This window comes from Vigna umbellata, chromosome 3 (genome assembly GCF_029865625.1).
Source record: "Vigna umbellata cultivar VRB3 chromosome 3, Vumbellata_1.0, whole genome shotgun sequence".
NCBI classification, from domain to species: Eukaryota; Viridiplantae; Streptophyta; class Magnoliopsida; order Fabales; family Fabaceae; genus Vigna; species Vigna umbellata.
The window spans coordinates 49845785-49873614 of NC_142167.1; the positions used below are offsets into that span (position 1 = coordinate 49845785).

The window sequence follows — 27830 nt, forward strand, 5'->3', positions numbered from 1 at the left end:
GTTAAGAAAAAACGTTTATGATCATAAGTAGGCCCACCACAAGATTCCCAAATCTCAGTGTATTATATGGAATAATGATTGATACATATTGTTGGGTGAAGTGAAAGATAGTCTTCTTATAACCTTACCAGGTGGAAAAATTTGATGATTGGAAGTAAAAAAAAAATAATATGAATATCATTACTCAAAAATCAAAGAACTTTATAATATCCAAATCTAGCATGTCAAAAGTAGGTATTCTCAAAAGCAGTATTTGTACTACTACTAAAAAGGAAACAAAATTGCAATATTTTTGTGAAAAAACGGAAGGAGGCAACACATGCAGTCTTTGAATAAGATTATCATTGACAATCTTTCTGAAGTGAAACATTTATTGGAAAAAAATATATATGTAAAAATGGTGATTGATATGAGTCCATTAACAGTCATAGTCAACAAATTAAAATTGAAATGAGGAACATAAAAAAATTATAAAGCATAAATTTAAGACAGTTAAACAATGTCAATAGTTACAACAAGAATACATGAGTGTTATCAATAACACATTTCTAAGATTGTAAACATGACAGAATAAGCAAATGAGTTCTGACACAGGAGTCAATGAAACATTTACATTTGAACAAAAGATTGATATAAATAGCAAAAAAAAAAATCATTAGGAAAATGACTAGCATTTAGGTCAAACATACACTAACAACAATCGACTATGAGACATTAACGTTTTCATCCATGAGAGAAAACAAAAATTGTTAGAATGAATGTGAAAAAATCAGCTCTGATATCATATTATAAGATAATGAAATAAAATAATTTATTGATCAAAATATGCATATTTACATAAAAGAGAAGACTATATAATAGCAAACATAGTATCAAGCTGAACAAAAAATGAAATAAGATAACTGATTGCATAATATCTAATTATATATGATTCTAATAACTTATAAGCATTAATCACAAGGGACCAGAAGTGCAGTTAAGTCATGTGAACATAAGCAACACATCACCTCCCACATTATCATTCAGAGTCAAATCAATAAAATATATTAAACGGAAGATTGATGAAAGGACCAAAATCGTCCAAGTTTGATACTTTGAATACTGAACTTGTGAAATTTTAACCTCCAGAGACCAAACGTAAAATTAAGCCAATTAGAAGAAATTCTAATAAGACAAAATGTTGATGGGTGAATGTAATGCTTCTCTATATACAGTGTGCATTAAATAGAAAGGAAATTACTGATTTTCAAAACAAACAAAAAACAACTTAGCGCAAATAATTTTATATGTAGACGATAAATAATTTTAGTGCAGATAAAGTCCTACAAATTTAACATATTATATTATATACCTGTAAATTTTCTCAGTGATATAGGTAAAGGATCCTAACAAGTGCATACATATACAGGTGCATTAGGGGCCATGTTGGTAAGTGGCATAACAAAATTGCAATTGTCTGTTCGTGACAATTGGTGTGTTGAGGAAGTAAGTACGGGGAGAAGACCTGCAACGTAGCTCACCATGTGGACCCCAGCATGTTGCTCGCTGAAGATGCGGTGGCGTTTGTTTGTTGATAGGATTTGTATTCAGTTTGATCCAGATTTTCATTTTACAAGGTTCATCTTCATGTTTCATTGTTCAATTATGATCTGTCTTCCTTTTCTTCAGCAACATTGTCATGTGATTGATATCCTCATTCCCCGTTTGTATACCCATAAGCCACTGCAGTGCCTCAGCCGCAGCATCCTTTTCTGCATTCTTCTTGTTGCTATATGGTTGGCCCATAATCTGCACTCCATTAAACTCAACTGTAGCACGAAACTGATTATTCTTCAATTGCGTAGTTGTGTAGAAGGGGGCACCATATCCAGCTCGGGTCAGCAATGTTTGAAGCTGGCCTTTAGTATTATCACCCCCGGGTCCACTGGTTGTTCTTGAAACCAATGCTTGTTGCAATGTCATCATTGATGGTTTAAGGAGCTGGCAACTAAACACAAATTTGCCTTCACATTTCTCATTACAAATCAGCAACCGTATAGCAAATAAGAGCTCATGGAATGAGTGTATGCTCATCTGCGGGAACTGTAACTGCAAACAATAATTTTAAATAGAAATTACAGTCATTGCAGGTTGGTCCAACAAAAGAAGATGCTACAGCGTACTGCTAGTTGCAGTGGTACATATCAAGTTTTATTTTCAATATCTCGCTTTCATTCTTGATATCAAATTTCAAGAAAATGTAGCTTACGGAAAATATCTCTTTCTAAAATAAAATCAGTATAATAAAATGATACTATTGCAATATGGGTTACCTCCGATAGGGTTTAAGACTGCCTATTCATAGCATTCAAGTGTCCTATTACTCTCCCTCTAAGATCTATCTTGTGTTTATTTTTCTTTTTTCTTTTTTATATTCGAGACCAGGGAAATACATCAATACAAATTAAGACTAATACTTAATAATAAACTGAGTTTGTAAATATGACTTTAAACTTAGTCCCCTAAAATCATCAAGTCGAGCTCTGCCCCTGGTGGTTGCATTGGAAAATCGTGCACTTTTTCTTTTAATGTTAAAAAAATAGTTGTTTCGATAGTTCACTTCTAGTTATTCTTATGATAGTTAGGCTAAGTATTATTTGTACTTTTAAAGATTGTGCAGCTAGTCAGGAACTCCGTTAGTCAAGCTCTCGATAAAATAAGAGAACAGTGACAAGTCACACTTGCAATGCCAGAAGTTTTCCTTTTCTCTTCTTGTTTCACATGGTATAGAACATGATCAGAATTAAATTATAACATATCTAGATTTAACATTGTTTTTCATGACCGCTAATGGTAGTGTTGGCGGTAGTAGTAATGGTTTATGGATGTGGAGTATTATTTTAAATATGACTTTCTCTTCTACTTTCAATGGTTTCTTTTTCCTTACAGTTGCATGACTCGAATATCAAGGTTAAGTTGGTAGATGAATGAAACCAATTTGCACTTACTTTACTGTGAATGAGTCTGTCAAGATCTTTCCTTATACTCTGGTACATTTCAGCAACAGCAGGTTTCACAAAAAACTCCAAATATCCTCCCGACATTTTCAAGTGACCATCCTGCCAGAAAGAAAGGAATTTCCGTAAATCAACTTAGTATTAAAAACTAGAGGATAATAACCATAACCTTTTATAGACGATTAGACTAAACATAAGAACCATTAGAAGAATCAGAAGGAACTTACAGTATCTCCTTTTGATATGCTCCCACCAAAAAGAAGTACCACATTATCAGGCACAGCTGTTGAGTCACGGAGAAATACAGAGTTCACTTTTATCTTCTCATTAAAAACTAGCCATGGATATGGAATTCTAGATTCGCGAGCATTCACTGAATTCTGGTCAATTAAAATAAACATTTTATCAGGGTCAAAACTACAAACAAACAATATATATATATATGTATGTATGTATATATATATATATATATATATATTTATATGATTTGAAAGGACTAACCGAATGTAGGAGAACTTTGCCATCATCCGTTGTTTTCAGAGAAAATGACTTATCCTTATGCTGCAAATGAAATTGCACCATACGCATGACAAAGTATGGACTAATTATCTACTATAATACATACCATATATGAAGTGTTGAAAAACATACCACAACCGAGCAGATTCCAGGATATAGGCCATAGCAAATAGCTGCTCGAATGAGATACATATCATAGCTCCATGCATTGCAACTGCTCATGTTTCTATCAACTAATCCAATATCTTTGAGCAGGGATAAGAATTCCACTCGAAGAGCCTCAATAACTTTCATGGATTGTGGAGAAAGAAAATTCTTCCAGCAGTATTCATGTCCAGCATTGTCTATTTCGGCATCCTTCCAGCTATCATAGGCCCTCACAATGGCAAGATGGTCACTGTAATCATGGGAAAACTGAGACTTTGCTGCCTGTGCAAGCTGCAAGAAATAAATCAAATAGCAAAGTCTTAAAGTCATAAATATGTAAATAGGAAAATAGTGTCTATCCTTAATTTTAAGGATTATGATAAGCCTTTCAAATGTATGTTCAGAAAAAAGTAAAAAATTAGAAGTTATAGAACAGTTGTCAGGGGGACGGTTTATGGGTGGTTAGAGGGAGTTATTTCTTTTATATTGTTCAGTTCTTATGATTTCTTGGACTAAGATAACAATTTCTATGGCTTCAATGAGAAGAAGAATGCTTCCATGTTTATTAGAAAGTTTGTCAATGCAAACATATTGAGAAATAAGATGTCTAACACACAATATTAATGCAATGGGTAAATCCTAAGTAATGTGACAAATATGTAAGGATAGAAAGGAAAACTCCTGCGCTTCAAGTGTTTTCTGTCGTTGAAATAGAAATGATGACTCTCAAAATGATAAAATTTGTACCCTTTTTATAAGGAGGATAACTAATAAATACACATTTAAGAATTCTAGGATCTAATATATTGCGATTAGGATTATGAGACTAAACATAAATAAAACATGAAAATATTCAACAAGGTAGACTTGACATTGGAGGAGTAGAGGGAAAAAAAGACAAAAACGATTCAATAAGACTAACGTTATCTAACAAATTGATGAGCTATGAGGAGTTAACACAACTTCTCTCCAATAGGTTTTGAGAATAGACATTTGGAAAAGGAGGGCTTTAGCTACCTCTAGATAATGACAATTTTTCCTATTTGCAACTCTATTTTTTTGTGGAGTGTTGACACATGTAGTTCATGAGCAATACCATTATGAGATAAAAATTCGAAGAATTCTTGATTTACATATTCAGTACCATTATCAAACTTATTTTTTTGTTTTTCCCGAATTGATTTTGGACAAAATGGAAAAAATTAACAAAAAAACTCGAAAGACCTCATATTTACTTCTCATAATGTCCACATGACACGAATCATCAATAATAGTAACTCAATCAAAATTGTGTGATATTCCAATAGAGTGAGAACCTTGTTTAGTACAAAGCACCTTGCTCTCATTGTAATTAGTACGCAACAAAATCATTGTTGGTAGAAAAAGTGTTATTTAACACTTTAGCAAAGGAATAAAGCTTATAGTACTAACCTATCTCAAAAAACATGCAATGTCACATCCATATCATGCATGATCAATAAATTTTAACTATCTCACGTCTCAATAATTGTAGTCATTTAACCTTATCCCTCCACCATCGATATGGTCTAATCCCTTAGGAATCCTTTGAGTGTACTGCCTCCATTGAATAATTTCTATCATCAAATAGGAAGATCATTAAGACACAAAGGGATGAATTTCACCTCAAACATTAAATAGATCACAAAACAAATGCGTAACAAAGAGAACGCATTAGGATGTTAAGTGAACTTTAAGCTTAACTCAACCTCACAAAACCGGCTTATAAGCTGAGGTTTGCACCCACATATATAGTCTAAATGTGTATTATCTCTAGTCGATGTGGGACTTCCAATACACTCCTTATGTCGAGATATAGTCCATGGGACTAGACACTAGTGGGTGGTCCGATAGCAAGTGGAATGATATGCCCAACAAACACAAATCTCGCTAGGATAGGCTCTAACCTATGGTTATGATATCATGTTAAGAAGTGAACTTTAATCCTAACTCAATCTCACAAAACCGACTTAAAAAGTTATATACATATATATACACACACACACACTATAAATGAGTCTTATCTCTAGTCGATGTGGGACTTTCAACATAGGAATAAAGCTGAAAGCTCAAATGTATCCAAATCAAATCGAAATGAGACATCATTATCCCTTAGAATGGGCTTAAGAGGTCCAAACGACCCTATTTGTGGAGGTGGCGATGATGAATGAGCTTCATTAAAGATAGGCACAGGAGTGTAAACACATCAATACTAGTGGTGGCGCAAGACAGTACAAGGCTACTCCATTAGTTATGCAACTACTGACGTTGTGATGGCCAGCATGGGATGCACCATTTTGGCCAACCACAAACCTCAACTACAACAGCAACAAGACTGATAGCAGGAATGGTGGCTATTTAAATGGCAGAGAAAACCAAACTCTCAATATCAGAAATGTGTAGGAAAATATGAAATTATTTTATCAATAACAATCACACTATTTACATTTTCATCACCTTTATTTTTAACAAACAAACTTTGCCCAATAAGGAATTGAAAAATATGTCGAAATAAAGAGAAAGATTTTAATGATATTTCCTCCAAATCAATAACAAAATAGAGGTTATTTTTTATCCTAATTATCTGCTATTTACAACCACACACCATCATACACAAACAAAGACGTTGAAAAGCATACAAGAAAAAAGAAGAGATGACACTTTGAAACAAGGAGAACCTATTCCTACACAGGTTTTTCAAAATACATCAAAAAACAACATTTGCAAGACAGTAGATATTGCCAGACAGCTTACATCATTTTAACACCCAAATCAAAAAAATCTAGGTCACTAAAATAGAAAAAACTTACATCTTTTTTATCTGAAGGTGTTAGAAAAGGACATCTAACAGTAAGGCCTGCAACAATCGTTAGTATAGGATCCAGACAATTGAATATAACACCAAATATCAGCATCTTGCCAAGTTTGGGTTCCATAGGAAGCACTACCAGGTGGCGCCCTGACAATTGATGAACCAATTGAGACTATAGTTTAAATGAAAATAATCAGTTAGCAGTTTTTCATGCCTGATAACGATCAACCAACCTAAAATAGTCAGATTCTCATTCTCATCTAGAGCTCCAATTGTTTTCAAATATTCAATTGCATTTTGCACCTATGAAAAAGATCGGTAAACTGAGGTGAGAAACAAATTACATACAGGGTAATAAAAAAAGAAATAAATAAGTGAATGTGTTTCAAATATAACAAGGATTGTGCATGAATTGGAGATAAAGTTATAACACAAAATTATGTCAGAGTTATTATTACCGCAAGTATCTCTGGAGACTGTAAAGCCCTAGACAAAAACTCAGATATACTTCCTAGTTTCAAACTTTTGATTTGCAGACAGAGAGATTGCAACGGCATTCTCAAAATTTCAGGTAATTGATGCTCTGTGAAAGAATCATATACACATCTAGGATAGAGATGATAACATTCTCCAGGTTGAACACGACCAGCTCTTCCTCTTCTCTTGAAAAAACAAAACGTTAAGTGATAGGATAGAATAAAATCTTTAAAAGATCAAATGGATAATTGGCGGGTAATTGCAGTTTTGAACCATCACAATTTGTTTGATTGTGGTTTACTAGTGAAACATTAAAACCAGTACATTGCATACCGAATATGATGATGACATCTCCACCTAATCTATAATCTATAAGATTTAACAATTATAGGTCATATCGACATAGTTCTGGCGAAGTATTCAATCCCAAAGCATCTGTTAAATATGACATATTTGCCGGAGGAAAAATGTAACTCCTTCTAAAGACTATCAGTCAGATTATTTGTTCAAAAAGAATAAAGTCAAGGCTTAAATGTTTTTCATCACCCAAATTTCGGCCATTTTCTTTAGAATTGAAATTTTGCTGAGTCCCTAAATTTCAGAAAATGTGTTTTGTCCGTTGGAACTAACAGCACAATACTCGTCACTGACGTGGCTATTAACATGCACGTCAACAATGACACTACTGTAACAAAAATAATAATGTTAAAATTCACTTTTTAACATTTTTGGCTAAAATACCTTTTTAATCCCTAAAATTTGAGTCAACTATCATTTTAGAAGTGGTTCTTAAGTCCCTCAAATTTAAAAGTGATATTTTAGTTCCTTTAAGTTTAAGCATGATTTTTTAGTTTTATAATATAAAAATAAATTACAAAGTTGCCTCTGCAATATCATGGCTAACAATCTCATAGAAACAATCCGTAACAATTTTAAACCTCCAAAATCTAAATTATCAAATAATGCTTTAAGATAAGTTTGCAAATAATTTAAAAACCCCAACATCTAGTAAAGCAAAAGGAAACATTGTGTTCATACAATTCTTGTCATAGGCAAATTTACTTTAATCTGAACAAAAACTTTGGTGGAAACTCCATAAATGATAATGTTACAAAGATGTAATAAAGAAAGAAGATAAAAACAAACTACATCAATGGAATTGTTAGAATAAAACAGAGGTACAGACTGAATCCATAATGTAACACATAAGATTATGTATTTATAAATAAGAAAATAGAAAGAAACGGACCTAAGCCAGTTACATCTAACAGTAATAGTAATACCAATCACCCAAGCAACAATTAGGAGAATGGAAGAATGACAAAAACAGGGAAGAAAAGTAAACTATCTTTCAAAAACCATTATGAATCATTTCTTAAATTGTTCTAGCAATTTTGATAACCAAAAGTAATTATTCAAAGTTAGAAGACTTAAAAGAACAATTTTAATTTTAGGGACTAAAGTGCCTTTTAATTTGGAGGACTACAATTTGAGGGACTAAAATATTTTTAAATTAGAAAAACTAAAAATTCACTTTTATCTCCGGGAACTTAAATGAAATTTGACCGAAATTTTAAGGACTAAAGGTCATAATTAGTTATATGTCATTATCCCTTTTTTTGGTATTTGAATCTTATTCAAAAGTGGATTTTAAGGTTAACTCGATGTCAAGAAAGTCAACTTGCAAGATGAAATTCTACACTCACTTATATACTATAATTTGATTATATCTTTAGTTGATATAAAATCTCCAACAAATCTTTCAATAGAAGTCCCCAGCTAAGTATAATATCCACATTCCTATAAACAAAAGTTATTCAGAACCAAATTGTAACTGAAAAACTTGATTACACATAGTCAAACATTAACCACATAATCATGTAACACAAATGTCTTGTTTTCCGGTAGCTCCCCCACTTCTAAAACAAAAAAACTTCAAGCAGCCCATAGGGCCTTTATTTAATTGAACCTGTTAGGATATTTATCCTATTTTATCATCATTATAGTGTGTCAAGGGTTACCCTATTTATCATGATTATATTGTGTCTAGGATTACCCTATTTATCATGATTATATTGTGTCTAGGGTTACCCTATTTATCATGTATTTGTGTATCAATTTATTCTTATAAATAGAAGATTGTGAGAGGGATCAATTAAGCCCTCAAGAATTATTTCTTTTCAATCTTAAGTTGGTATCAGAGCGGGTCGATCCCGCTCTGGTTTCTGTCTCGTAATATATATCTGTCCGGCGCCACAGTTCTTCGTCGCCCGCCGCTGCCCGCCGCTGCCCGCCGTCGGCCACCGTCGCCGCCGCCGGCCACCGTCCGGCCACCGTCGCCGCCGGCCACCGTCGTCCGTCGCCGGCCGCCGTTCACCGCCCGCCGTTGCCGGCCACCGGTCGTCCATCACTGTCACAGTTTCCTTCGTCTAAACCCTTAGGGTTTTCTTGTTCCTCGCTAGTACTATTTGTCTTCTTCAGAGATGGCGTCTGACAGTACTCTTTCCTTCTCTGGAAGTCCATCAATTACCTCCGAGAAGCTAAATGGAAAAAATTATCTATCATGGTCTGCTGCGGTTGAAATGTGGTTCCTCGGCCAAGGGCATTATGACCACCTTGAGCGAGATGGAAGCCATGTGCCTATTGAAAAAGCTGCTCAGTGGAAACAAGCAGATTTCCAGTTGTGTACCCTGTTATGGCAATCAGTGGAACCCAAACTTCTTGTATCTTTGAGGGCTTTCAAAACTTGTCACTCCTTTTGGAAGAAAGCCCAAAACATTTATGCCAACGATATTCAACGTCTCTATGACACTACGAACAAGCTTGCATCTCTTAAAATGGCTGACCATGATATGGTGTCCTTCATGGCTGAAGCCCAATCTGCTGTCGAAGAACTTAGGATGTTTTTGGAAGTAGATCCATTAGAGGATATCAAAAAGAAACTAGACAAATTTTACATGGTGTTGATCCTTCGTGCCCTACATCCCGATTTTGATCATCTCAGAGATCAACTTCTAACTAGTCATGAGGTCCCCTCTTTGGAAACATTGACCACTCGCCTTCTACGTGTCCCGGTATCTCAAACTCAAGAAGCGCATGAACTAGTGGAACCATCTGTCATGGTTGCCACACGAGGAAGAGGAAGACGTGGCACTAGAGGAGGAGGACGAGGAGGTCGGGGACGTACTCAATGCACATATTGTAAAAGGATGGGTCATACTCAAGAGAATTGCTACTCCTTACATGGTTTCCCTTCCAAAACCGCCAATATTTCGAAGACTGAAACTTCCACTTCGAAAACTGAAACCTCCACTTCTATGTTTTCTGAGGATGAATATCAAGAGTATTTAAGGTTAAAGTCTAACAGCTTGGCACAACCATCTCAATCTCCCAATACATCAACCGCCTGCGTTTCTCAATCTATGGAATGTCAAAATTCATGGGTAATTGACTCAGGTGCTTCTGATCACATTTCTGGTAATAGCTCTTTGTTCTCATCTATTTCCTTTCGAGAAAAACCTCATTTCATAACCCTTGCAAATGGATCTAAAACTTCTTCCAAAGGAGTCGGTCATGTTTCTTTGTCTCCCTCCCTCAATCTCAACTCAGTCCTTTTTGTCCCTAATTGTCCTTTTAATTTAATTTCCTTAAGCCAGTTGACTAAAATGTTAAATTGTTCAATAACCTTTGATCATAAATCTTTTGTTATACAGGAGCGTGGTTCGGGGAGACAGATTGGAGAAGGATATGAAGCTGGCGGATTATACCATTTTGGATCTCGTCCAAGGGTGTCTTGTGTTGCTGCTCCTAATCCTAAAGTGCTACATGATCGACTTGGTCATCCTCATTTGTCCAAATTAAAAAAGATGTGTCCTGAACTTAGTAGTCTCCAAACCTTAGAATGTGAGTCATGTCAATTAGGAAAACATGTTAGATCTTCCTTTCCTAAAAGGTCTCAATCAATATGTAATTCTAGTTTTTCCATCATCCATTCTGATATATGGGGACCTAGTCGTATCTCCTCCTTTGGTTTTAGATATTTTGTTACCTTTATTGATGAATATTCAAGATGTACTTGGGTTTATCTTATGAAAAATCGTTCTGAATTGTTAGCTATCTTTACATCCTTTTTGAATGAAATCAAGAATCAATTTGGTCAAGTAATCAAAATATTAAGAACTGATAATGCAAAAGAGTATTTCTCATCCTCCTTTTCTGCCATCTTGAGTTCCCATGGTATCTTACATCAGTCTACTTGTCCTCATACACCACAACAAAATGGTATAGCAGAACGAAAAAATAGACACTTGGTTGAAACTGCTCGTACCCTTTTGCTTGGTGCCCATATTCCTGTCCATCACTGGGGGGATGCCATCTTAACTGCATGTTATCTTATTAATAGGATGCCCTCCTCCTCTCTTGATAATAAAGTCCCTTTCTCCATTTTGTTTCCTAATGATCCTCTCTTTCATACATCTCCCCGAGTGTTTGGCTGTGTATGTTTTGTTCATGACATGTCTCCAGGTCTAGACAAACTCTCCGCTCGCGCTCTCAAATGTGTCTTCTTAGGCTATTCTCGACTTCAAAAAGGATATCGGTGTTACTCTCCTGAAACTAAGAAGTATTACATGTCTGCCAATGTCACATTCTTTGAACAGACTCCTTACTTCTCTCCATCTGTTCAGGATGTTTCTATCCTCCAGCAAGTCCTTCCTATTCCAATGGCTGAGTCGAATAGCTCCACTGTCTCTGTCATTCCAAGTCTTGATCACAATCCTTCTACACCTGTTTCTCCATATACTGAGATCATCCCACACAGGGCCTCAATGGATAGTCCACCTCCCCAAGACAATGGTGAATCTCCTACTTCAGATTCTTCTCCCTCGTCACCTCCTCCCACGCCTCCTGGTGCAAATGATTCAGCATGGCCTATTGCCCTCAGAAAAGGTACTCGTTCCACTCGGAACCCTCATCCCATTTATAATTTTCTAAGCTATCATCGATTGTCGCCCTCCTATTTTTCTCTTTTATCCTCAGTGTCCTCTGTTGTTATACCCAAGAATGTGAAAGAAGCACTTGATCATCCTGGATGGCGACAAGCTATGATTGCAGAAATGCAGGCTCTTGACCACAGTAATACTTGGGAGCTGGTGCCCCTTCCCCCAGGAAAAAAGGCGGTTGGTTGTCGATGGGTGTATGCAGTTAAAGTTGGCCCTGATGGTGAAATTGATCGGCTCAAAGCGCGGCTTGTTGCAAAAGGTTACACTCAGGTTTATGGTCTTGATTATTGTGACACTTTCTCTCCTGTTGCCAAGATGACTACTATTCGTCTCTTCTTTGCCATGGCAGCCATTCGTCACTGGCCACTTCATCAATTGGATATCAAGAATGCCTTCCTACATGGTGATCTTGAGGAAGAAGTTTATATGGAGCAACCTCCTGGGTTTGTTGCTCAGGGGGAGTCTGGTATGGTATGCAAATTGCATCGATCTCTATATGGCCTCAAGCAATCCCCACGTGCTTGGTTTGGAAAGTTTAGCTCCATTGTTCAAAAATTTGGGCTAAAACGCAGTGAAGCAGACCATTCAGTTTTTTATTGTCATTCTTCTCTCGGGAAATGTGTTTACTTAATAGTATATGTTGATGATATTGTCATTACAGGAAATGATGCTGTTGGAATATCTCAACTAAAAGAGTACTTGTGTAGACATTTTCAAACCAAGGATCTTGGAAGTCTCAAATACTTCTTAGGCATTGAAGTAGCGCAATCAAAAGATGGAGTTGTAATCTCCCAAAGGAAGTATGCTCTTGATATATTACAAGAAACAGGCATGATTGATTGTAGACCGGTAGACAGTCCCATGGACCCAAACCAGAAATTAAGGACAGAAGAAGGTGAATTATTCTCCGATCCAGAGAGGTATAGGAGGCTGGTTGACAAACTGATTTATCTCACTATTACAAGGCCAGATCTATCCTTTGCAGTTGGAGTGGTTAGTCAGTTCATGCAGGCTCCATGTGTTGACCATTGGAATGCTCTCATTCGCATTCTAAGGTATGTAAAGAAGGCTCCCGGGCAAGGATTGTTATATGAAGATAAAGGAAGCATTCATGTATCTGGGTATTGTGATGCAGATTGGGCAGGTTCACCTATTGATAGACGGTCTACAACAGGATATTGTGTTTTTCTGGGAGGAAACATTATTTCATGGAAAAGTAAGAAACAGAATGTAGTAGCTCGATCAACCGCGGAAGCCGAGTATAGGGCAATGGCATCATTAACATGTGAACTTATATGGGTGAAACAATTCCTTCAAGAGCTTAAATTTTGTGACATCCATACTATGAAGATGTATTGCGACAATCAAGCTGCTCTCCACATTGCATCAAATCCAGTGTTTCACGAGAGGACTAAACATATAGAAATTGATTGTCATTTTGTTCGTGAAAAGTTGTTGACCAAAGAAATATGTACTGAGTTTATTGGGTCAAACGATCAACTCGCAGATGTATTGACTAAGTCATTAAGGGGTCCTCGGATTGAGTTTATTTGTTCCAAGCTTGGTACATACAATTTGTATGCTCCAGCTTGAGGGGGAGTGTTAGGATATTTATCCTATTTTATCATCATTATAGTGTGTCAAGGGTTACCCTATTTATCATGATTATATTGTGTCTAGGATTACCCTATTTATCATGATTATATTGTGTCTAGGGTTACCCTATTTATCATGTATTTGTGTATCAATTTATTCTTATAAATAGAAGATTGTGAGAGGGATCAATTAAGCCCTCAAGAATTATTTCTTTTCAATCTTAAGTGAACCATACCCACATAGCCCTATGACTAAGCATAATGCCACCACTCCTTCTAATACAGCACTCGGCCAACTAAACTGATAATAAACAGTTTCCAAAAGTTTCTATCAAAAGTTAATTGAAATAAATGAACCCAGTGTTACATATCAGACATCAAGAATAAAAAATGCTTTCAAGTAATGTAGAACATGTTAGAAACAATCATTACTGACAATGACAACATAATAATATAATCTTACTTGTTGAACTGAAACCTTAGAAATCCAAGTAGGAAGCAAACAACATGTGTTATTCAATGCATCATATGATGATTCTTTTGCCTTCCCACAGTCGATAACAAAAACAATATCATTGATTGTGATACTCGTTTCAGCAATATTTGTTGCTAGCACTATTTTCCGTACTCCATCTTCAGGTTCTTGAAAGATTAACCTCTGCTTATAAAATAGTGTAGTAAATAAGGATTATTGGGATAAAAATATCTTAATATCTCTATAATAATAAGGAAAAATATCCCTAAAATCTACACATTTATTTTAAGATATTTTTTTTTTCACTCTTTTAAGAGTGCAATTATTACAAATAGAAGAGTTGAGAATCTAACTTTTTTAATACGGCATTCATGTTAGGCATTACTTTGAATTGTGACATACATGAGAATAATACGAGTGATTTAGAATATTTTTTAGAGTTATTTCCTGATGAGGATCGTATGGAGATGAAGCCCAAAGAACTATTGGCCCATTCTTAACGCGAGAAAACCGATCTTAACAAGTGAAAAGTGTACGTGAGAAGAAGGAAGAAAGGCATGATGCAAGGGTGCTGAGATGGCAGGGGTAGTAGGGTCAATCCCATAAGGTTTAGTGGGTTGTTATGGTGAGAGAAAGAGGAATTCCATTACATAGAGAGAAGGGGTAGGGGGGAATGTTTTGGGTATAGAGAACCATCTACTCTAGGAATTGGAGTCTCACTCCTTTTGAATTTCCTATCTCTTCAATAATATCATATACATTTCGATCACCTATTGTGCTTTATTTTATTTTTGAATTTTTTGGTATCCTTGGTTCGACCTGCCCGAATTTGTTGATGTTAGTGGATGCCAAAAGGGAGGAAGAAGAAAATCATCATACAGACTGAGGAATTAGTGGAGGAGGATAACATGGAGTTGTTAGTGAACTTGTTGGAGGCTGAAGTGTCACGGATGAGAGTGTCAGTTGAGGAGTTTAAGGCTCGGGCAGAGGCACGAATGTAGCTGATGTAGGTGATCTCCCTTAGCCTATCACAAAAAAGAACAGAGGTAGGAGGCAAGTCGGCGGGCTCGAAGAAGAAGAAGGAAAACAAGAGTTTTTCTGGGTCTAGATTGCACCCTCTTCAAGGGAATGCAATGAAGGAATTCCAACAATCAGTCAAGAGCATCGAGTTGCCCCTATTTAATGGTGACAACCCTGCTACCTGGATTACTAGAGCTGAAATTTATTTCAGAATCCAGGAAACCAGTGAGGAGGTGAAGGTAAGTTTGGCAAAATGTATTTTGATTAACGGAGAATCAGAGAAGGTTGATAAAGTGCAAAAATTGTGATTGGTGAGGAGCAATGATTGGGATCCCTGAAATAAAAATCAGCTTATTAAATAATATAAGGCCGTATCCAGTGCTTCTCAGGCCCTTCCCTTATCTCCTCTACAACCCGGGCACCTCTTTTACCCCTTCTCCGACACGTCTCCAGTGCTTCTCAGAAGCGGACAGTTTCTCCTGAGTCTGGAAACAAGGCCGTGTCTGACCCAAAATAAGTGTGTCTGACAATGTGTCAAGTACACACCAGACAAGTGTCATATCCACAATGCTTCTGAAGCGGAGAAGCGTGGTTTAGTGACAAAACTTCAGAAGTTGGAAATGATTATTATGAAACTAGAAAGAAAATTCATTATTTAGATTAAAATATCTCTATTTCTCTATAATAATTAGGAAAAATATTCATAGAATCTATATATTCATTTCAACAGATATTTATTTCCTGTTTTAAGAGTATGATTGTTACATATAGAGGACTTGAGAATGCAATTATTATGATTGTAATTAATAAAATATTTTTTCTCTCTCATGTTCAAGTTATAGTTTATCAAGAAATTACTTGTAAGCAAGAGGGTAAACTACATCAGTAAGCACAATTCAAACAATAATTTCTGTTATTAAATAAATATCTTGCTTGGGAACAAAACCATTACGCATATTTTTTTCAATGACCAAATTATATGCATTACAGCAACAGAAAGCCAAAAAAATCTTGTGTACTCATGCAATAGCATTCTTTTCCATTTGTGTACTCATGCAATAAATAATAATGCAGAAAATAAGTACAGATTAGTGAGTATACACAAACAGTAAACAAAGACAAGTCATTACCTGCTCCAAACTGTCCATTGAGCCATGGCACATCACCAACAAAACTCGGTTTGGATCACTCAAGACAGGATGTGTTAGGAGCTTCTCCTTCAGAGCATTTATATCATCCCATCCAATCATGAAAACTAAAATGGCACCTGGTCTTTCATGCTCACATATATTGCACAGTATATATTGTATGAGGTTAAAACCAATAAAGTCAGGATTCCAACAAGACAAAGACTCTCTTGTTTGCGGACTGTAATAATTGAAATCAGCAGCTCTTAACACATCCTGGTCATATTTTTCAGAAAGAATTTAATAAATACATGGCAAAGTTTGAGAAACTATATGTTTAGAATTTTTTAAGTACCTCCAAAGCAGAAGATAATTGGCTTTTCCTCTTTCCTGGCAACTGTTTGTTCATTTTCCAAATCCTTTCTGGACCATAGTCATCAATTTGATTGTCAGGAGTCAATCTGTAGCCCGAGATTTCCAAAATATCCTCCAAAAATTGAGTTCTGACAGGATAGGTAAAACCCTAACCCATCCCCAACCAATAAGAATGGAAAACTTAGATTTTAGTCCCAAAATAGCCATGTCAGTAGCATTAAATTAAAATAAATAGTACCTCCGCTTCCATCAAATAAAATATTGCTCAATTTAACAGAATTCAAAGAAAACAGAGAAATAAGACTAGACTACCTTGTAAATGATTTCACAAAAATAGAGTACAGAGAAAGAAGCCTTATATAGGTGTACAACAAAGTGACTCAATAAACAGTCACCATCTAACTGGCTAGACAAACTAACTTGTAACAATGTGAGTACGTTACACCATGTTGAAGATCACACATTGACTATAAAGATAAGACGATTTCACAATATATAAGTAGGTACAAACCTCACCTTACAAGTCTGTTTTGTAAAGTTGAGTTAGCTTAAAGTTTACTTCTATAAATGGTATGTGAGATTTATTGTTTGTTGGACTTATCATGTCATCTGCTGATGGAACCGAACTATCGAAGCACCCATTAATGTGTAGTTCCACTCTTGAGATATATATGTTTAGGTGTAAGGAGGAGGATGGAAAACCCCTAGCCAAGGGACCAATCACAAGAAGCATGATCTAGCACATTCAAGAAGAGCTAGAGTTATCTATGAAAGGTGAAGCCAAACTCTTATTCTCTTGGGCCATTTTGGATCATATTTAGTAGTGTAGGAATCTTTTGGGCCTTGTATCATGGGTCAAGTAGTATAGTATTTCCATTTGGATCTTGTATCATGGGCCAAGTAGTGTAGGATTTTTGGTCAACATGGGTCAACATAAGTCGACTCCCTAAGTTGACCCATTGGTGGTGCCTTTTGTGGCTGACTTCTAGTCAACATCCACCAAGATCACCCTGGGAGGCAAGGCAAGGGCGTGATTGGCTCTCCCTTAGTGAGAGTAGTGGCCAAGTGTCTTCTTCCTAATGGAGAAGATTCTCTCCTAGTAGTGTTCATGTGTCCTTCTACTAATGGAGAGGATTTTCTTATAGTAGTGGCCACATGTCCTTCTCCTAATGGAGAGGATTTTTAGCCTTGTCCCAAGTTAGCAAAGTTTAGGTTTGTAGAGTTTTGCTTCTACTTTTGAGACACCTCTAGGGTTAGTTGGTTATAAATAAAGGTGCTCATACCTTGTAAAAAGTGCTTTGAGATTAGAAATGAAATGTTGCCAAAATATTGAACAATCTTACTTGTCTCCAAAGTCAATACAAGAGCATACCATGATAGAGAGCCATCATGTGTTGAAATTTTCTATACTGCTTTTTGTGTGTATGTACCTATCCCAAAGGATAAAGTGTTATAGGCTACATAGTTGTTCCTTGTATTGTACTTCTCTCCTTTCATATATATATGAAATATGAAATACATCAATTGAGAACAATACTCTAACTACTGATCACATCCAATTCAAGTTTGAATCAGAGTGGGTATGACCGTAACCTACCATCGAATGTAGTTAAAATCGCGATCAAGATGATGAAATCGTGTGATTCCAAGATTTCACACAACACCTCCATTTCAAATTCCATGTGTGATTGTAACAAATGTTGAATCTTTGTTTTCGCAAAATCAGTTAAATCTTTGTTTTCACACATCTCATCCATTCCACTCCCATATGTTGAAAGACGATGAACTTATCTCGACAACAGATAATAAAAGACGCAAATGATTCATTTGACAAATGTAGCAACATTGTTCAATCTTTTTTTATGTCTAATATAGCATAGATATACTCAGGCGATAAGCACATAAAAGTAAGCTAACCTCATATCAAATGAAGACACCATAAATACTTATTCTATGTTGTAGGTAATGTATACCCCTTTTGTTTCCAAAAGAGATCCATCACACAACGGACCAGGCACATCCATGGATCTCCTCGATAAATAGAAAAAGTTGTTTTTCTTCACCAAATCACTGAACTCAAGGAGAACTCTATTCTTCATAAGGCACTATTGTTTAAGACAAAAGGAAATCCACATTGCCCAAGAATAAGCAAAGTACATCCAGCTATAAGGATGTTGCTTAATGGAGAAAAGCGCATTTATTGTTGCATGGAGTGCATTTAATGCATCCATCATTATCAAACTCTTCAGAAAAAGGTAAGGCATTCAAAAAGAGCTAAAGTTGCTCATAAGCCAGAAATGGTTTAACAACAACTACTTTCATCAGATTTTATAAAAAGTTATTCAAGAAGAAGAGGGAAACCACTTTGAATAGTGCCAAAACATAGCATAAACTTTTGATCCAACTAAAGTTTCAAAGAACAATATTGTTCATGTTCAATGAGCAATCAACAGGAAAGTATCAATCCTACATATATTAACAAATGATCAACCTCTCTAGTGAGCTAAAGTGTGATTAGTGATCACCAAACATACCAACTATCTATCTTATAAGAGTGACCATTTGGCAAAGAATACTTAGTTATTAGCTAGGAGCGACTATTTTTCAAAAAATAATTGCTTGAACCAAAGGTGACCTTTTAGTTATGCCAAAAGTAGCTTGTAGAAAGAAAACTTGAATGGAACTAGTTGAGAATGGCTGAGTCGAAAGAATACTCAAGTTAAACTAAGAGTGACTTGTGAAATAATACTTGATTGAGCCAATAGTGGATTGTTAAAAGAGTACTCAAGGATTTAGTCATGAGTGGCTAGAAGGCCCAAAAATACTCAAGGGGTTGATCAGAAGTGGTTACGAATCCAAAGAATACTTGTGTTGTACTTCGCAATGTTAGTGTACTTAGTGGAACTCAATTAGTTAATCGAGAATAAGTTAAATGGAGACACAGGAACATAAAGAACATTATCAATGGACAAGAAGGAAAAGGATTAACAATACCAACTCCATGGGATAAGACCTTAGATCCATCAGCCATGGTAACTAAAGGTAAATAACTCGTGCAAGATACAGAAGAAAACAAAAATTTGTTACTTGTCAAACGATCAGTGGACCCAAGTAAGAACCCAAGGTCCAAGGGAAGTAGATTGATTTAGGCCAACAAAAGATGTACATGTGTGTGCAATAAAAGCAATGGAACTAGGTTTTTGATGATCCTTGTACCATTTGAAAAGTTCATTGAGAATAATAGAGTGTCCTGCAATATTAAATGAAGTAGGATCACATTAGATGGTTGTGAGGGAGGATCAATTTGGTCTCCTGCAGCAAATCGAGGACAACAACCATATAAGGCATAACACTGATCAATCTTATGACCAAGCTTGTGAGAATGTTCACACTTGTGATGCCCTTTGCTCAGCTTTTGAGAGCGATTACCGTCACCATGTTGAGATACCAAAGCAAAGGAATCATCTGATCAATCTTATGACCAAGCTTGTGAGAATGTTCACACTTGTGATGCCCTTTGCTCAGCTTGTGAGAGCGATTACCGTCACCACGTTGAGATACCAAAGCAAAGGAATCATCATCAATGGAAGTAAGTTTATTAGCAATCTTTTTATTTGGTACACGCAAAAGGATGGATCAAGCAAAAGCAAAAGTGGGAACAACAAGGGATCCCAAAATCTGATCACGAACATGGAAGTAGTCATCAGAAAGTCCATGTAAAGCCAATAACATAAAGAACTTTGACCATTGCTCTAGATCTTGAGAAGAAGTAGAGGCAAGAGGTAATAACTCATTAAAATCATGAAGGAGAGAATCAATTTTACCCACATATTCAGCCATTAGGCCACGACTTTTAGGAGCAACAACATCAAGAAGATTGTGACAAACACCATAAAGACATTGAGTGTCACTAGTGTATAACAATTTTTCATGTTCCCAAACTTCAAAACATGTTTCATAGGTACAAAACAATTATTTTCAAGATGAGTGAATAGTGGATTTGAGAACCATGCATAATTAAGCATCAATCTTCACCCAACACGGAGCTTCACTGGCATCAATAGAAGTCACACTCTTGGTGAGATTATCCACATAGCCCTGACTCTTAACCAAAGTTTACTGTCTAATCCCAAGTCTCATAATTATTGCCATCTAATTTGTCAATGGTTAGATGCCCATTACCTAATTAGTGTAGATTGACGGATCAAAGGAATTGGTAGCAGCTGGGGTAACAATAGAGGTTGAAGTCGTCGAAGCCATAGATGAATAGGATAAAAAAAACCCTAAAATCCAAGATTCTTCAATCAAGGCAACAAGTACAGATCCAAAAAGAGGAGGAGGAGGAGGCGATCTCGGCGCAAGTGATTGTTGTCAGAGAGGAGTGACACGCCACCACACGCAGCAGCAAAAGAGAACAGATGTTCGACTTTAAACGGGGCATGCGGGTGCGTTGTTGCTGTGATGATGTCAATCTTTGCAATGTGGTAGTCACATGATCCAGATGATACGATTGGTGGGGTCACCGACCTAAACGGTGGCTCCAGCAATAACTCTAGCGACGGTTCTGGTGGCGATTGCAGTTGCAACGACCAACGAAAAAAATATGTATGGATTAGTAGAAAACCCTAGCTCTAGATACCATGTTGAAAGTAGTGAAAATTAGGGTTAAGACTAATTTTCTTGTGTCGAAAATACACATAGGGTAATATATTTATAATGAAGAATTATAAACAAAAATATGGGCTAAGCCCAAATATACATAATATTGTAACAAACATGGGATATTGTAATTAATAAAGTCTTAATAATATCTAACACTCATAATGCTCTATATGCTGAAGTGATAGGTGTGATTCTGGCAATGGCAGTTGCTGTCTCCAAAGGTTTTGAATTGAGTGTGTCTCTCAACTTCTTATACGAAGTAGTCTAATACTTCTATTACTCTTTGGGATCTTTGTAGTAGATGGTTGAATTATTTTGTAAATAGTAATACTATGTGTATTCCTTTTTCACATATTTTTCAAGAGAGTAATCAATGTGTTGAAAAACTTGTTGGGTTTGAAACTAGATCTCATGTTATACTAGGTGGAACAACTTCTAGCACCATCTTTCATTTGTCCTTAGTTCTTCAGAGATAGATATGATTTTCCCTTTTATAGGGTTAAGGGTTAATGATTAGTGGGTCAGGTTTTGTCTCCCCCCCCCCCCCCCCCCCCCCCGCCCCCCTTTTTTGTACATGTCTCTTTTTACTACGGTAGTTGAGGTTATGCATATGAAAAAGGCCAGCTATCTGTCATTCTATTAGAAGTTAGAACATCTGGAGCCTGTCGTAGAACAGTTAGAGATTTTAACTAACAAGATTGAATCTAATTGTATAAATGCTTGAGATGTAACTCACTAAATCATTAATGATTAACAATACAAGACATTTTACAGCTTAGATGTTAAACATAAATCGCTGCTTTGTCACTGAGATTCATGATCAATCAATTATACTAAATTCCTAGTGATATAATTATCCTTTGACAACATAAACAAGCTGGCATTCATTTTATGTAACATACCGGAATCTTCATAGTTGAAGCATTATTAAAATATGAAGAGAAGAGCTCAGCGTCAAGGGTAGCACTCATTAAAATCAGTTTCAGTTCTGGCCTGAAAGCTAGAAGATCTTTAAGCACAACAAGCAAAAAATCTGTCACAGGAAAAAAAAATATTGCAATAGTATTATCATAAAAAATATTACAAAAACCTAAATACACAATCAAGTTCAGAAATCTACCTTCATTAATTCCCCGCTCATGAACTTCATCAACAATAATATGAGTTATGCCTTTTAATTTTTTATCATCTAGTAATCTTCTTAATAAGATGCCTGTGGTGCAGAAGAGAAGATGGGTATCTCTCCCTTGCATGGCTTCAAGTCTAACTTTATATCCAACCTTTCACAAAAGAAGTCAAAAGAAGGAGATAGAAACTTTAGAATCCAACGTACTACAAAACAAAGAGAATTATTGGAACGGTTATTAAAACTCACAGTTTCACCCAATTTCTCTCCTCTTTCAAAGGCAACTCTTTCAGAAACAGAAATTGCTGCAATGCGTCTTGGTTGTGTGCAAATGATATTACACACAGCTCCACGAACTAATTCTATCTCAGATTCTAGGATAAATTGTGGAACTTGTGTTGTCTTTCCACAACCTGTTTCACCCGAAATGATAAGTACCTGAAAAATATGTAAATAATAATTAAAATTGAATTTGAGAAGCCAAGCATTAAAAAGATTCAAATTAATACTACAAAGCACGATTTACTTTTCAATGATATAATTATTAAGTTAGATGGAAGATATGACTCGTTGAAGCATCTTGAGTATACATACATCTAACATTCACTCCAGAACTTTAGAAAGATTGTTTAATAAGCAAGCGCCAACCATAAGAAAACAGATTTGAAAAAAGAAAGTTTAGAAATAATGTAAACATTTGCAAAGGATAAATATTTATCAACATATAAATAAATAAAATAATAAATAAATATTTGTTTAGTATATATATTATACTACAATTAAAATTTGTAAGACTATATATGATACTTTTAGTCTTTTATCATTTCAATTAGATTTATTTTGGTGCTTATCTTTTAAAAAGGTTGGGTTTGGCGTTTGTTGGGCCTTATAACACTCTTAAAATAAAAGAAAATAAGGCAAAAAAAATCTGTACACGCCAAAACAGATTTAACAATCAAATACAATGACTAACAAATTAGTATCCAAGTGAAAATAAGAGGGGCTTCCAGTATCAATAAGGTGTAGTCATTAGTCACTTAGTATTAACAAAATATATTATTTCAGCAAACCTGATTCCTTGATATGGCTGATAATATTGCTTCCTTCTCTTTATAAGCAGGTAGACTGCTACGAAATTCCAGAATCTTTCTTCCATCTGGAGATTCCTGAATGGATGGATACAACATTAAAATTAAAACGTTTTATCTTCAAGAATTTGTACAGAAAGGGGTAAAGGATAGCTAACTGAAGCATACACAAACAGTACTTTTGTTTTCTTGATGAAATACATAAAACAATGAGCACCAAGGCACCGAGGACCAATACATTTTTTTAACTCATTATCACAAAAATTAAGCTCAACCTTTGGCGCAATGGTTCCTAGCAGTTAGAGATTGCTTCTAATTATATCTATAAAAGTTCCACAAAAGATCCATCGACAGGGTAAAGAAACCTAAGAACATGCGCAACAGAAATATCAGCTTAGATCAGGCCCAAGTGGATAGAATATAGAATGTCAATACTCAAAAAGAAGTAAACTAGAACCGGATAAAGACACATTTTATAAATTGTAATAAAAAAATAGAATTGCCCAAAAGCTTAGACCCAACCTCAATGAAAACTAGCTACCAGACTTCAAACATGCTATTCCACAACCAATTTGATGAAAAATAAAAATCATAGCTACTATTACATAGTTATGATTTTAGACTTCTGTTGAAAAATAAAATTAATTGTTATGTTGGATCTCCATCCCATCCTATTGTTCTTGTCAACTACCAAGAATATTATATTTTGACTTTCTAACCTAACCTTTTTATAAAATAAAAATTTGACTTAACTTCACTTTTAATCTCTCAAGTATCACAATTGCATGATTTTGGTCCTGCATATTCCAATTGTACAAATTGGGTCTTTCAACCATTGTTCTGCAATAATGTGATTTCGGTCTTTCTTTGTCATTCTATTAAATATTAACTGATTTTGATAATGTGATAAGGATGTTGACATCACAATGGTCATGTTTCCTAACACAATACTGCCATGCCTTAGTTACAGTCTTGGTTTCTTACGGTTATCATACTGGAGGGACCAAAAGCGTAATTCAGCTGACAGCATAAGTGTTAGGCTACATGTCAACTGCCATGTTATCATCTGGTGCTATTTCAGAAAAATCTTCGTAAAATATTTAATGAAAAATTAATGCATCTTTTCATGTGACGAGATTCTCAGAACATTCAGCACTTTGATCATTTTGACGGACCTGATCAAATCTATATTGCCAATGTTGAAGGTTTGCAAGTCCTTGGTTCTGGTTCTTTTTTTAAGCATTCCACTAATCCCACCACTCTAATTTACTTACATAATTTGTTGAGTGTTCCGTCAATTAACAAAAATTTACTCATTGTAAGTAAATTTGCTCTTGATAATGGTGTCAATTTTGAGTTTTTTCCTTGTTATTGTACTGTTAAATCTCAGGCAACAAATGAAATTCTTCTTAGAGGAGTCGTAGAATCTGATGGCCTTTACTCCTTTCCTTGCCTCAATATTCAAGTTGGTTCTCCTCCTACCTTGTCAAAGATCCCTCAATCTTACACAACTACCACTATTTCTGATAATTCTAAATCCGTTGTAAACACTGTTTCTGAATCTAGCAATCTATGGCATGCTAGATTAGGTCATCCAGATGCTCATGTCTTGAAAATTATTATGACCCTTTGCAAATTTCAACCATCTAATAAAATTGTGGACTTTTGTTCATCTTGTTGTGTTGGAAAGTCTCAAAGACTTCCTTCTTCTGCTTCCGAAACTGTTTACAATTCTCCTCTTGAATTGGATTTTAGTGATCTCTGGGGAGCCTCTCATGTTCCTCTATCAATGGTTATGTGTATTATGTATATTTTGTTGATGCTTTTTCCCGGTTTACATGGTTCTACCCTTTAAAACAAAACTATGAGACTCTCACTGTTTTTCAAAAATTCAAATCCATGGTTGAACTTCAGTTTGGAACCAAAATTAAAAACTTACAAACTAAATGGGTGTGGAGTTTAGATATTTCACGACCCTTTTAAAAACTACTGGTATTGTTCACAGAATTATTTGCTCTCTTACTCACCATCAAAATGGTGTGGTTGAACGAAAGCACAGACACATCACAGAGTTAGATCTTACCATGCTTATGTTCCTTTAAAATACTGGGACTATGTGTTTCAAACTGTTTCAAAACAATAGGCTTTAAAGTCTATATATTCAATGCTTGTACTCTCTGTAGAAAGTGTGAATTAATATATAATTCTCATTTCATGTTTACATTTTTCTCTTATGTTCTTTTCTAATACAAGGTTTGTATCACCATCATACACAAACAGACTTAGAAGCTGCCAAAAAAATGCTTAAAGTCTTAATTATAAAGAAAACATAAAGAAATAAAATAAAATATGAACATAAAGTCTATCTCGGAAGACAATAAGGCCATAATTTTGTATTTCAGTGAAGATGACCTGCCAAGTTCTTTGCTGATCACGCATTTGTGAACTTCTCTGACAAAGAAATTTATCCACTACAGCCCTGCTGCATGATAGTGACTTAGGTGGCTCAAAAAGCCCTTCATCTGTACCACCGCTGTCGGCTGGTGTTGCACACCACAAATTGGAAAAGTTTTCCTTCCTTCTTGACTTTTGGGTTAGGTATTCTTGAAGATATCCATCAACTTGCCTTAACAGAGTAGTAGGTAGGTTCACCTGTCAATTCTTGAAGCTTTAGGAAACTCTCTCAAAGAAATAGCTAGTAAGTTTTCCAATGAAATAAAATTAGCAATAAGAAACTCTATCTAAACTCATTAATGCTTATCCTCCTCAAATGATTCAGGAAAGTCAACAGCACATGATGTAAGAAGTTAACATACCTCCCTAAGGCGGCGTTTATCGTCCAAATCATATCTGTAGTTTGGAAGAGGGGCTTTGCTGACAACAACCACCTTCGCATACATATGGCTGCCATATATAAATGCATTTAAGAATTATAACTCTGAGAATTCAGGTTAAGACTTCTAGGAGAGAAAAATAACAAAGAAACAATGAGGATGACTTTTCTTGAAGTTAAAAATATTAATAATAATAATAATTTGAGCATAGGCTAATTTTAACACTCAATTTCAATTTAGCATAAGCTCGTCCAAACAATGAAAAATCACGAGAATGGGAAGGGGAAAATTACCTATACAACCCCATTTTGCTCGCCAAAGTCTCTATTTGCTGAAAATCACGCCGATCCTTTTTCTCCCTTGAGACCAACTCTTGCTTACTCTGATCATTCAAAAGCATGTTTAATTTCTGCTTCCAGTCCTCGCTGGGGAAAGCACTCTGAAAAGAAAATTACCAATACAAACAACAAGAAAACGTTTCAATGCAACCTTACAAGCACACTCTGAGCAAGCGAACTACAGATAAAAGAGCATTGCATTGGAAGTAAGTTTACTCGTACCGAAGAATTCCCTTTCTCAGCATCGCAATTAAAACCTTTGTCAGCACCGTCAACATGAAGGGGAAGAGAAGAATCCATGGCGAGAAATGGAATGCGAGGGGACATGCACCGCAAGAAAAGCCCCAGTTTCAGAAAATATGTTAACAGTTAGAAATGGAATGCGAGGGACATGCTATGTAGATATTCTTTTTTACTAAATCAACCAGCTGATTTTACACGTTTGTCTCTTCTGCAATTCTGTATTTGATGATGACGTCTTTATTTTTGGTACATTATTTAAAATCTAATTTACTAAAAACCGAAAAATAAAAGGTTTAAAACCTCAATTTATTTGAAATATCATGTCATCAGATTTTGATGAGTGTTAGGTCTTTATTTAAAAAAATGTGACGTAATTTGATTCTTTCGTTAATTTTGTACTAACGATAACTTTGTCACCAGTGTTTTTACTTTTTTTTTAATTATTATAATAAGAATTTTTTTTCCCGTAACAGTTGGGATAAGTGTGAAAATTTTCAATTTAGTTTTTGTATTTTTTGTAAAATTATGTGAAAATAATAAGATAAAGTAAATTAGTTTTTTTTTTTGTGTGATTTTGTGTTAAAATTATTGGTAAATAAATAAATCAATTTATAATTATTGGATTTTGTATGTTTTTTATGGATAATTTTATGTAAAATTTTCAATGAAAAGCTTATAACAGTGGTTAGGGTTACTTTGGTGATGCATATGGGTTGAAGGTTCATTCTCTTGGGAATTCACTGTATGGGCTCACAGTTTAAAGAAGGGTTTGGTTTGTAAAATGTCTTACGTGCATACTAGGAGGTTACTCCCTACACCGTCCCATATTATTTTTTAAATTATATATTTTTTTTTTAAATTCTAAATCTATTTTTTATATTTTAAAATATTTATATCCCTGTCTCTTTTTTTATACAAATGTCGACTGTTAAAGAAAAAAAGTCTAACAGATGTACCATATCCGTTGAGATTTTTTCT

General features: G+C 35.3%; 1 protein-coding gene across 2 annotated transcripts; it reads right to left on the bottom strand.

Annotated features, from left to right (window-relative positions):
* Positions 1-1267: 1267 nt before the first annotated feature.
* LOC124834697 (DExH-box ATP-dependent RNA helicase DExH5, mitochondrial-like) lies at positions 1268-26992 on the bottom strand. 2 transcript variants are annotated; one of them, XM_088110913.1, is made up of 19 exons: positions 26832-26992; positions 26565-26710; positions 26254-26341; positions 25850-26089; positions 23420-23515; positions 22599-22787; positions 22344-22503; positions 22126-22256; positions 16542-16709; positions 16190-16462; positions 14028-14222; positions 6951-7154; positions 6726-6795; positions 6491-6639; positions 3648-3953; positions 3498-3557; positions 3224-3376; positions 2988-3098; positions 1268-2088 (listed from the first exon to the last, which is right to left on the bottom strand). In XM_088110913.1, the coding sequence occupies exons 1-19, from the start codon at positions 26934-26936 to the stop codon at positions 1639-1641; spliced, it is 3294 nt and encodes a 1097-aa protein (XP_087967039.1). In that variant the 5' UTR covers positions 26937-26992; the 3' UTR covers positions 1268-1638. The 2 variants fall into 2 exon arrangements, with proteins under 2 accessions (XP_087967039.1, XP_087967040.1); XM_088110914.1 differs by lacking the exon at positions 14028-14222.
* Between the last annotated feature and the right edge of the window lie 838 nt (positions 26993-27830).